Here is a 12026-nt window from a genome sequence, read left to right on the forward strand (position 1 = left end):
GGAGATTGTGTGTGTGTGTGTGTGTGTGTGTGTGTGTGTGTTTAATGTGAACACTTGTTTTCTTAATTCCCAACATTCTACACAGAAGCAGCAGAACCCACACTCAAAACATTTGACCATCACTGACTAATCAGGCAGTCAACAGGGTCTTGTCTAGGACAAGCATTTGGGGGGGAGGACCCCTGGAACCATCTATAGAAAATCTCCAAGTAGTTCTATATAAAAAAGCAATCTAACTCGACTCACGAAATCGTAATGACACGATTGCTGGCCCAGTGGCTAACGTGACGGTCTGGAGTTTTGAGACTCTCTGACCGCGGGTTCAAACCCCACCCGTGGTATGGTTTAAAAAGCAATCTACTTTCACATGCCAACTCGTAATCAATTTTGTACACATGCCACTAACATCTTCGTCAACAACTTTCATACAAAATAACCCTAGTGTCTCGCTGCACGATATAGCGTGCTAAAACCCTTCATATCTCTCTGGACGATACAGCTGGAGACAGGTAATTAATACGTTACAATAGGTGTTAAAACTCTCGTCGTCTCCTAGGAGGATATAGCAGGGGACAATTAATACGGCATAGACATCATAATGTGTACTGGATGAGTGTAGGTGAGGGTGACATATTGTGTTGGGCGACGGTAGTGACGTACGGGAGGCAGCCCCACGTCTTATGGCCAGCTCTCTTACAATTTACTGAGGACTCTCTTTCTTGGTCCTCATGTCCTCTCCTCACGTTACACCAGTTTTTGCCCATCCAGTGTGTGTGTGTGTGTGTGTGTGTGTGTGTGTGTGTGTGTGTGTGTGTGTGCGTGCGTGTGTGTGTGTGTGTGTGTGTGTGTGTGTGTGTGTGTGTGTGTGTGTGTGTGTGTGTGTGTGTGTGACTTGCTCTGGCACTAAAACGTAGTGTCACGGAAGAGAAAAACTAATATTGTATTTTTTTTTTTTGGCAAGTCTTCTGAAACATTTGTGATTTGTTTGTGTACCTCAAGTATGGCTGGGAGACCATTCCACTTGATTTCTGTGGCTGGTCATCACAGTGGGAGAGCAAATCATGAAGCCTTATTTATGTTTTTTACCACCACCACCACCACCATCGCTACCACCACCATCACAATCACTACCACTACTACCACTACCATGACCACCACCACCACCACCACCCTCGCTCATCACCTCCCCTCGCTTCCTCCGCCATCATTCCTACCAATACTGTCACCACCATCACAACTATCAATGCCACAACTACCACCAACGCTGTCACCAACAACAACGCTATCTATCATAAGACCTTCGTCACCATCAACTACCATTATTATCACACTATAAGAGAGAGAGAGAGAGAGAGAGAGAGAGAGAGAGAGAGAGAGAGAGAGAGAGAGAATGATGCTCCTGCTTTGACTAGCTTAACCAGCTGCAACACAAGCTGGTAAATGCTTGTCTGGGAACACCAGCATCCACCTACCCTCCTGAAGCACGTCTTACCAACACACCTCCCACGCTCAGTCTGCAAAAACCTCTCTGTTACACGCTGCATTGTCAATCCTGCGGTAGCAAACCTGTGTAACTGAAGGCACTGTGTGGCCGCCTATGCTTACTGCGTTTACCCTGCCGGGTTGAGTACATAAGAATGAAGGAACACTGCAGCAGGCCTACTTGTCCATGCTAGGCAGACTTGCACCTTCATCAAGAGATCTGAAGTTGTACCCACAGTTGCATTCTCTTTTCAACCTGATAACACGTTGCAGAATAAGCTTTTATTGGGGTAACGTTTCGCTCGCTGTTTAGAACTTAATCCAGGCTCAATCAACGTTTCATCAGGAGGTGGAATTCAACAAGGACACTATAACTGACTCACGAAATCGTAATGACACGATTGCAAACAAACCATACCCCGGGTGGGATTGAACCCGCGGTCACTATACAAAAAACTGAGAAAAACATTGGAGAAACGTCTTCAAATAAGCGTTCCCAGGTGTTACACATGCTTCTAATTTCTCATCTTGTTGTTGGATACCATTATTATAATGACGCAGAATACCTACCCCCAGAGAATGAAAGAAACGTGCGAAACGTTGCCCCGGTAGAAACTCATCCGGCATCGTGTGTCTTCCGGCAGCAGAGCTAGAGGACGAGTACAACAATTACTCGGGACAACTGCTATAATTCCGTCTTGTGTGTGTGTGTCCTCTAGCCTCCGCCACCCTCGCGTCACATAATTCCCCTCGCCCTGCGACACATAACTACAATTCTCGCTCCACGTAACCACGATACTTGCGGTCAATAAACACAATAGTTGCGGCGCTTAATTGACGCGGTGGTTCGCGGCGTGTGGGCGCTGCGGGCCGCAGCGGGCCACAGCTACCACCACAGTGTATGTGGAAGCCATTACACTCTCCCTTTTTTTTCCCCCTCGACGAGACTAATTCTCCGCATTAATTTCCTTCTGTAATTATATGTCTGAATTAAGGGGCTCACTGTCTCCTTGTGGGGTATGGAAGGGAGGGTGGCTCTGAAGGAGGGTGAAAGGGTAAAGGGTGCAGAGTTGCTGTCTAGGGGGTACAAGGACAGTACTTGCTAGTAAGTGTTGATTTCCCGACTTTCTCACCTCCCCGACCTGTTTTCCCATTTTTTCTCTCTCAGTTAACCCTTGACAATGGTCTCTTCTGTCACGTGTTGGGTATTTGCTAACATGCAGTTTTGGTTATCAGAAATCGAAAGCCAGCACAATGAAGCTAATGGAATTTTTGCCTTCATATTAAAGTATAAATAATCGAAGGCCTTAGGTTATACTTCAACTTCATATATCCTTGGTAAGGCCTCATTCAGATTACGCTGCACAGTTCTGGTCTCCATATTACAGAATGGACATATATACGCTAGAAAATGAAATTGATCCCATGTATCAGAAATCTTTCCTCAGAAGATAGGCTGAAGGCACGAATATGCATTCTGTAAAAACAACTGATGTGAACAAATGAAAAAAAATATATATACATATGCTGAAAATATGTAACCGAGACAGGACTCGTAGCAATGGGTTGTGTGTGGAGAAATTTAGATTATGAGATGTTATGAGGAATCAGTGGTTCGGGGATCAAGTTGTGGATGAACGGAACTACCAAGCAGCGTCACTGTAGCGAGAACTTGGAGTGTCAGCTCAACCTACCTAACATTAGCCAATAGACCTACGACAGTGCTCCACTATTATGTCAGTGTTTGTGTGTGTGTGTGTGTGTGTGTGTGTGTGTGTGTGTGTGTGTGTGTGTGTGTGTGTGTGTGTAGTAATATTTATTTAATTCTATCACCCAGGTTACGACCTTTATTTATATATCGTTAAAATATATAAAGAATACATAGAAGATAATTTACTTTAAAAAAAAAGAATTACAGAAAAAGCTAGAGCAATACCTTTGGCCCACCTTGAACGTTTCAATCCCAGATGGACGAAACGTTCATAATAAAATTCCATAACCCGCAAGTTGTCTCTCATTAACATACAGTTGATAGCTAAGTGTCGAAAGCTAAGTGGGAGGGGCCAAGAACTGCAGCTCGACCACAAGAAAATTTTAAGATAATTACAAAGAGGTAGAGGCGTAAACAAGTAGTGCGGGTTATTTGTACAGTTCTGTATAGATAAAGTGTCGTAAGAAGAGTCGATGTAATGACTGAGACGAAATTAATGTGTCGAACAGGTAAATATTCTAACCTCCAGAATAAAGTTCAAAATATACCAGGTGAATGTTCAAACAACATTAGGTAAATGTTCTAGGACAAAGATTACAAATAATAATAATAATAATAATAATAATAATAATAATTATATAATATATATATATATATATATATATATATATATATATATATATATATATATATGTATATATATATATATATATATATATATATATATATATATATATATATATGTATATGTGTATATATATATATATATATATATATATGCAAAACAACCCCACTGAAAGAATAGAGAAATTCCAAGCGCGTTCGTGACTACTCACATAATGTGAGTAGTCACGAAAGCACTTGGAATTTCTCTATTCTTTCAGAGTGGTTGTTTTGCATATTCTGAAATCACCTGTTTACTGTGATCTTATTGCATATATATATATATATATATATATATATATATATATATATATATATATATATATATATATATATATATATATATATATACAATATTATATATATATGTATATATATATATATATATATATATATATATATATATATATATATATATATATAATATATATATATCAATATTATATATATGTATATATATATATATATATATATATATATATATATATATATATATATATATATATATATATATATATATATATATATATATATAATATATATATATATGTATATTATATATATATGTATATAATATATATATATATATATATATATACAATATTATATATATATGTATATATATATATATATATATATATATATATATATATATATATATATACAATATTATATATGTATATATTATATATATATATATATATATATATATACAATATTATATATATATATATATATATATATATATATATATATATATATATATATATATATATATATATATATATATATATACATAGGTAAAACTTACGATTTTGGCTTAAATAGCAAGCTCTTCTTGCCGAATAAGGGAAACGAAAATTTGTGCATGCAATAATTTCACAAAAATCATTTTGAACCTAACGAAAAAAATATATTTCATTGTGTTGGTTTATTATTAAATTATTGTAAACTTATCTAAAATATATTTAGTTGGATTAGCCTAAATAAAATTGTGCATGTTATAATAAGGTTAGGTAAGTTTTCTAAGGTTCTTCTGATACAAAATTATTAATTTTTACATTAGCATAAATGAAAAAAATATATCTTCAAACATATTAGAGAAAATTTTAGAAAGGACTTAATTTTAAATGAGTTCTTGGTAACTGATCAGTTTCACCTATTCGGTACGACTTTATATATATATATATATATATATATATATATATATATATATATATATATATATATATATATATATATATATATATATATATATATATATATATATAAGGAGTTAGCTGTAGAAAAATAGTGGTCTCCGTAGCTCCTATTTAGCTGTAGAACTCAAAAATAGTGATCTCTGTAGCACCATGTCGCTGTGTAACACAACATTAATTGCCTATATAGGCCTAGATCCTGACGAAATAGACGACGAATATTTATTTAGGCTTGGTCGCCAAGTGCTCGTTGATCCAAAGAACTGGATCGGCCTTTCCCGTTCCTCGGCTTAAACCTGATTGTCTATCATTACCCAGGCGTTGATATCTCTTACAGTGTTAGCGCGTTTCAACAACAACAATAATAATAATAATAATAATAATAATAATAATAATAATAATAAAAATAATAAAATGATAATTGAACGTCAAATTATTAATAATTTACGAAAAAAAAAGAATTTTTTTTTTCACTTTTGGTTCATTGAAATTTGCACAATAAATTGAAAATTAAATAAACCGTAAAATTTATATAAAAATAATGCAAATGCACTACATTGTATCTGATAAATTACATATTATTTAACTTCTAGAAATAATAATAATAATAATAATAATAATAAAACATATCTTTACTATCAATAAATTTGACAGGTATTATCATTAGCATTATAATTTATGATTACGCATTGTCCTTGTTGAAATTAATATTGATAAAACAATAATATAAAATAAAATAATAATAAATTATTATTACATTATTATTATTATTATCATTTGATATAAAGGTGTAGTGCCGACAGTATCTAAGTAAAGACAGTTGTATAACAACATTTGTTGTGAGACTGTTTCGCTCCTGGCTTGATAAAACTTTAAACTAAGTGAAACGTTGCCACAATTGAAGCTCCTTCTGTACCTTCGTTTCTTCATTGTTATTGTTGTGTCTACAACACTGAGATGATCAATAATCAATACTTATTATTTTCATTGTTGTTGATCCTGCAACACTTAGGTGATCAATAATCAATTCGTATTGTTTTCTGTAGTTATCTGTAGGTCGGGACACATTATTTCTCCTCCGGAGGAGGAAAAATAATGAGGAGGAGGAAGAGGAAGAGGCAGAGATGGAGGGTGGGTAGAACGAGGAGATAGATGAAAAGTTTGGAGAAAAGATGTGGAGGAGGAGTTCGAGGAGTGGGAAGGAGGAGAATGTGGAGTAAGAGGCCTGCTACTCACCAGGGTTGGAGTAGGAGCAGTGCTGTGAGTTCGAGTAGAAGTCTTGCAGGGACGACATAGGCGCGTAGCTGGTCGGGTACTGGGGCGGCTGACCCCCCTCCACGCCACTCCCGACCTCCATCATCTGTGGGACATACACACATACACAAGGGTCAGTGAAGAGGCTATGCGTCTAACCAGCGAGTTATAACGTCATTATGATAGATCTCATCATCCGTATATCAAAGCAGTATGCTAGAGATATACTCATACCAAAGTGTACAAGATTTCACATATAGCATCTAACAGGTTCGAATGAAGTTATTAGGTGCTCTGGCATAGATTTTTGTTAAAAAAAAAAGTGCCATTAGTAAGGAAAAAAATATTCCTGCCCTAAAGATAAACGAATTTGTGGGAATAGTCGTGTATAAGGACCAGCGCGGCGGTGCCGTGGTCACCGCGGTGTTGTCGTGTTCAGCGGCGCTTCTCTGGTCAAAATGTGAATGTAATTTATACAATGTGAATGCCTTGTCGTTTATACTTCATGTAACACAAAGGCTTTATACATTGCAAAAATGCTGCAACTTATGTACTTATGCTACGTTGGTTGAGTCGTATTGTGTTTTATACTTTACGAGCACATTAAGAGTAATAGTGCGATGTGTACTACACACGTCGCTAAAACTATAACATATACCTCAAACAGCGCAAATACAATGTAATATTCTATTTTATACAACGCGAAACAGTATAACATATACCTTTGCTTCACAAATGTATTGTACATGTACTTAATACATCACAAAGGCATTACGACAAAATCATCATAAACTGTGAGCCTGTGAGCAGATGTAACACAAATTCTCTACACAGGTGAAGACAGTATAACAGACATATAAAAGTTCTTCATCTAGACGCTAAATCCTCTTAGACAATGCACTCAGGTTAACCAAGCAGGCGGCCAGGTTTCGAGGAGTGTGTGTACTTTAAATCTGCTTAGAGATAGAGACACGCGAGTCCAGGGAGAGGTCAAATGACGTCTGTATCACAGGTTGAACAGCCTCCTATCCTGTGTTCGCTGCTGTGGCCTCACAAACACTATACACTGCTTTAGAAATGTTCACATACTGATTGATTTCCATACCTCATTATTTTGTGATAAAATTCATTAGCAAATACAGGCGCAGCAAAGAATTACACAGATCATCATATCATTTTTTGAAGCTCGAAACAATCCCGAAATTCGGAGATGTAAGTGGAAAAAAGAAGCAGTACTTTGCAGAGCCAAGCTTTTGTTGAGATTGTATTCCCTCAGTATACTTTTATTGAGGCAAAAATTTATTAAAATTCTAACTTCAATGATAGTCATTTTCCCACTATTAATTGATTCAAAAAACTGCGTAACGACAGTAGAATCTATGGTAACTTGTGAATTATGATTAATCCGGATGAACTCAAGGAATTTGAGCGAGTGAAGTGAAATGTAAATTTCAGCGAGATGATAACTGTATCTTGATTAGGTGGCATTGACTTTTTGGAATGTTGGAAATATGTGCTCGACAAGTATAAATAACAACAATAAAAAAAAAAACTTATGCAAACTTCCCTCCTAGAGGTGCTCTGAAAATTAAGATAATTTCGAGAAATTCATGATGAAATTTCGCGTAGCAACGCACACGCGTTGTTTTGCAAACGCACACGCACACACTCACACACACACACACACACACACACACACACACACACACACACACACACACACACACACACACACACACACACTTTTTACCACATATTTACCACTAGTCAAGAGAGTTGCGGGTGTTGTAAACACCTGTACGGCCCAGCATCGGCCTCACCTGCACACCGCTAATTGACACTTGTTAATCTGTTCCGACAGCATAAAAATGTAAGAACAGAGGAACACTGCAGTAGGTATACTGGCTCGTGCTACACAGGCCCAACGTACAACCCACTCAAAAACCTACCCAATGTATTTTTTAAGCTACCCAAAGTTCTCGCTCCAACAACAATTACACACACACACATACAGTCAACATTTTTTTCTCAAATAAATTTAAATGCAAAACAAAAGTTAATTTAAATAATATTAAGGTAGAGAATGTTGAAAAATAATCCGAACATATTTCAGACGGGTCCAGAACATGTGTATACAGGGAAATACAAACTTGCTAAGCTGAAACGCTAACCTGTTACTTACTGGACCCAGAACTTTAACCGCGACAACACACCCACTTTCTCCGACACCACTTCTCTAGTACACTATAACACACTCTTTAACTTCACCAGTAAACTTAACTCCGCGAAAAGAAATAACGCCCGCGGAATTGCTTTACCTTTCTTCTTTCCTGATTAGAGCAAGGGAAAATAGTATCAGGGAAAGGCACAACGTTTCAATGTACTCTACCCACTCGCAGATATTCAACTAACGTGGTCAGGGTATCGCGTGTGTGTCTTTGTAGCCCAGTGGACACGCCTACCACTTAACCTCAGCCAATCGTCGATATATGCGATGTATAGCGAATGGTGTATCCTGACATTATTCTTCGAAATTCTTTCTCGGCTTTCACGAGGTCTCGTCCCAGAAAAAAAAGAGAGATTACTTTTAAAAACAAAGCGACTTGTTTAACATGAAATACCTTGATAGTTTTTTATTTATTTAAACGTTAAATGTGATCAGACGCAGACCTTAACAGTTGTGGCAGTGTTCACAAGCCACCACAAACTCCTCCCATGATAGACAAACTCCTCCTCCGGCTACGCACAGTGCTGCCACCAGCCGGCCACCGCACGCACCTCACTCACAGTACCCAGTTGTACACAAGGGTCGGCCGGATAGAATTCTCGCTGGTGTTTGGGGAACTTCTGCGTGACTTTTTTACCTCGCAGTTGCTGGTAGCAAGAGAAGACATGCAGAAACACTCGAGAGAAATGAAGAGCCGTTTACCTTGAGAGACGAGAGCATAGTCAGGCATCCTTAAAAAAAAAATGGGAATGTGAGCATTCTTGGCTGATATTTGGGTGGGGGAATTCACTCCCTGATAATCATAGGTACACATATTCACACACAAAGTTGCGATGTGTCCAGCTCGTGTGTTGCTAGGACACACATTCCTAGCATTTATTGAGAGGTCAAAAATAAAATTCTGAAACGACGGATATTTTACTTAATTTCAAACGTGGCTGTATTGAGGCGCAGACGAAGGCGCTGTAGATGGTGAGAAATAAGTATCTTGGTGGAGCATGGAGCTACAGTTAAATTCTATGACGTTTTACGATACAATTGTGAAAATTTTGCGGTACAGTTAGTTTTGCGAGGGCTCGCGGTGCAGCAGAGTAGATGACGCTTTGAGGTACAGCGCTGTATAGCCCTTGTGGCTTAGCGCTTCTTTTTGATTATAATAATAATAATTTGAGGTACAGCTAGCTTTCTAGCATCTTAGCGGTGTACTGCAGCTATGATGGTTAGCGCTACAGCTATGAAGCTTTGTTGTATACCAGTGAAGTTTTGCAGTGCAAGTATGAAGCTTCGTGGTACACTTGTGAAGCTTCATGGTACGCCTATAAAGCTTCACGATGCAGCTAGCTCTAAGAAAATTCACTGTCTAGCTGACACACTAGCTGTAAAAACTTGCATTTGTGGTCACAGTGGTGCCTATGCTAACCTTCCTACGGTGTAGAAATATACCTAGTTGGACGAATCTTATTGAAGCTAGCTGGTCCAGTGGCTAACGCGACGGTCTGGAGTTTTGAGACTCTCTGACCGCGGGTTCAAACCCCACCCGTGGTATGGTTTGCAATCGTGTCATTACGATTTCGTGAGTCTAGCTGACACACCTTTGTAAAGCTATCTTTACCACGCAGCTTTATCTTATGGGTATGCTAGTTGAGCTTGACGTGTGTATTCACCTAATTGTGACTGCAGATGGTCAAATATCAGCTCTTGGTCCCCACCTTTGTTATTGGTTTCACAGTCTCATGGCTGCGTTAGCTCTATCATACCTTTTCGTAAAGCTATGTATGAATTTTCCCAACATCCCCATGGCTCGTCCGTGCTTTCGGCTTCCATTTGATTTTGTGTACCTGAGACCTACCTCTCAGACTCTCCCTGTCCACCCTGGCAATTCCTCTCATTATTTTGTATGTCGTAATTATGTCACCTCCGGTCCTTCTGTCCTCTAATATGGTCAGTTTTAGTTCCTTTAGCCTTCATAGTTCATACACCTCAGGTCTGGAATTAGTTTCATTGGAAACCTTTGTACCTTTTCCAGCTGTGTATTCTTTAACAGAAGCGGGTTCCATACTGACGCTGTATCCTCCAAGATGCCTGATGTATGCAGTGTATATGGTCGTGATGAAAGGTATCTACCCGTGTGTGTGTGTGTGTGTGTGTGTGTGTGTGTGTGTGTGTGTGTGTGTGTGTGTGTGTGTGTGTGTGTGTGTGTACGTGCTCACCAAGTTTTACACAGACTTTCTTTCGTGGGGGGGTCGAGTCTGGGCTCCTGGCTCTGACTTTTAAACCACATTAAAGGGGCAATGTTTCTCGAACCCTGTCGTACCTGCTCTTGAAACTGTGTAGATATTTTTGTCTCCACTTGTTCTTCCACTTTATTGCGCTTATTTACTACGTTGGGACTGAAGAAGTATTTCCTAACATCCCCGTGGATCATCTGTGTTAGCTTCCATCTATGCCCCTTTGTCACTGTGCCTCGCATTTCAAATAGTCTGTCTCTATCTTGTTGTGGTTGTTCTCTCTCTTCTGAGGACGTCAAGCTCATTTCCTTTAGTCTTTCCTGACAGCTCAGTCCTCTCAGCTGTGTAACTAGTCTTGTTGTACACCTTCCGACCTTCTCGAGTTTCCGAGGAAGCTTGACCAGGTGTGGGTTCCACGCTGGTTCTGTGCACTCACATGAGAGATCTGACGTATGTCGTGTACATCGTTTGGAAACATTGTTAGGGTCCCTAAAGGGAATTCCGTGATTAGCAAATATCACATACACTGCTGATGTTATGGAGTTTTTATGCACCTTAGGTGACATGTCTAGTGTAATGTTTATTACAGAATGTTTCTACCTGAGTGATAGTTGAATTTCCTTACCCCTTCCCCCCTAAATTGTACTTCGTTTTCAGTATTCTATTCAGTTTGCATGCACTTAAATTTGTTTGGGTTGAACTCCAATAGCCAGTTATTTGAACATCTTTACAGCTTGTCCAAGTATTCCTGTATCTCGTCATAATTCTCTTCAGTTCTTATTCTTCTCATTAGCTTCGCATTATTGACGCACAACGATACGCATGGTTCATTCCCTTGTAGCAATCCATTTACACAATTTAATAGTAGCAATGGTTCTATTTCCCTTTCTCCTGAAGCGTCCGCCCTTACTGTTACCCTCTATTTTCTGTAAGGTATTCCTCGAGCCAATGTAAACACTGCCTTGTACTCTTGTTCGCTCCTCTAATGTACGAGTCCATCTCTGCTTGGGTAGTTTCAAGGGTTTTCCTGCAGTCAAAGAATATGCGGTAAACCTATTCTTGTTTTCCTTGTTAGATCTTTGTCATTTTGTCACAGAGCTCCAATAGGATCGTGATGCAGGACCTACTTTTCCTAATTCTGTGATGGTGTTCTGGAAAGAAAGTCCTTCCTCTATATTTGCTCCACGTTTCGCTTTGTGTGTGTGTGTGTGTGTGTGTGTGTGTGTGTGTGTTTAAAACACACACACACAAGATGTAATAAT

The 12026-nt window shown here is 38.4% G+C and overlaps 1 protein-coding gene across 4 annotated transcripts in view; it reads right to left on the reverse strand.

Annotated features, from left to right (window-relative positions):
- Window positions 1-12026, reverse strand: part of LOC128686659 (GATA-binding factor 2) — a 343354-nt gene that overhangs the window by 45760 nt on the left and 285568 nt on the right. Inside the window, exons 1-2 of one of the 4 annotated variants that reach the window (XM_053773668.2) lie at window positions 8628-8718; window positions 6292-6415 (exon numbers count right to left, since the gene is read on the reverse strand). In XM_053773668.2, coding sequence (XP_053629643.2) covers window positions 6292-6415 — 124 coding nt within the window. In that variant the 5' untranslated portion in view covers window positions 8628-8718. Of the gene's footprint in view, window positions 1-6291; window positions 6416-8480; window positions 8719-12026 lie in introns of those variants that run through there. The other 3 variants (XM_053773670.2, XM_053773667.2, XM_053773669.2) reach the window with 3 other exon arrangements.

The sequence above is a fragment of the Cherax quadricarinatus genome, chromosome 12 (assembly GCF_038502225.1).
Source record: "Cherax quadricarinatus isolate ZL_2023a chromosome 12, ASM3850222v1, whole genome shotgun sequence".
Classification (NCBI taxonomy): domain Eukaryota; kingdom Metazoa; phylum Arthropoda; class Malacostraca; order Decapoda; family Parastacidae; genus Cherax; species Cherax quadricarinatus.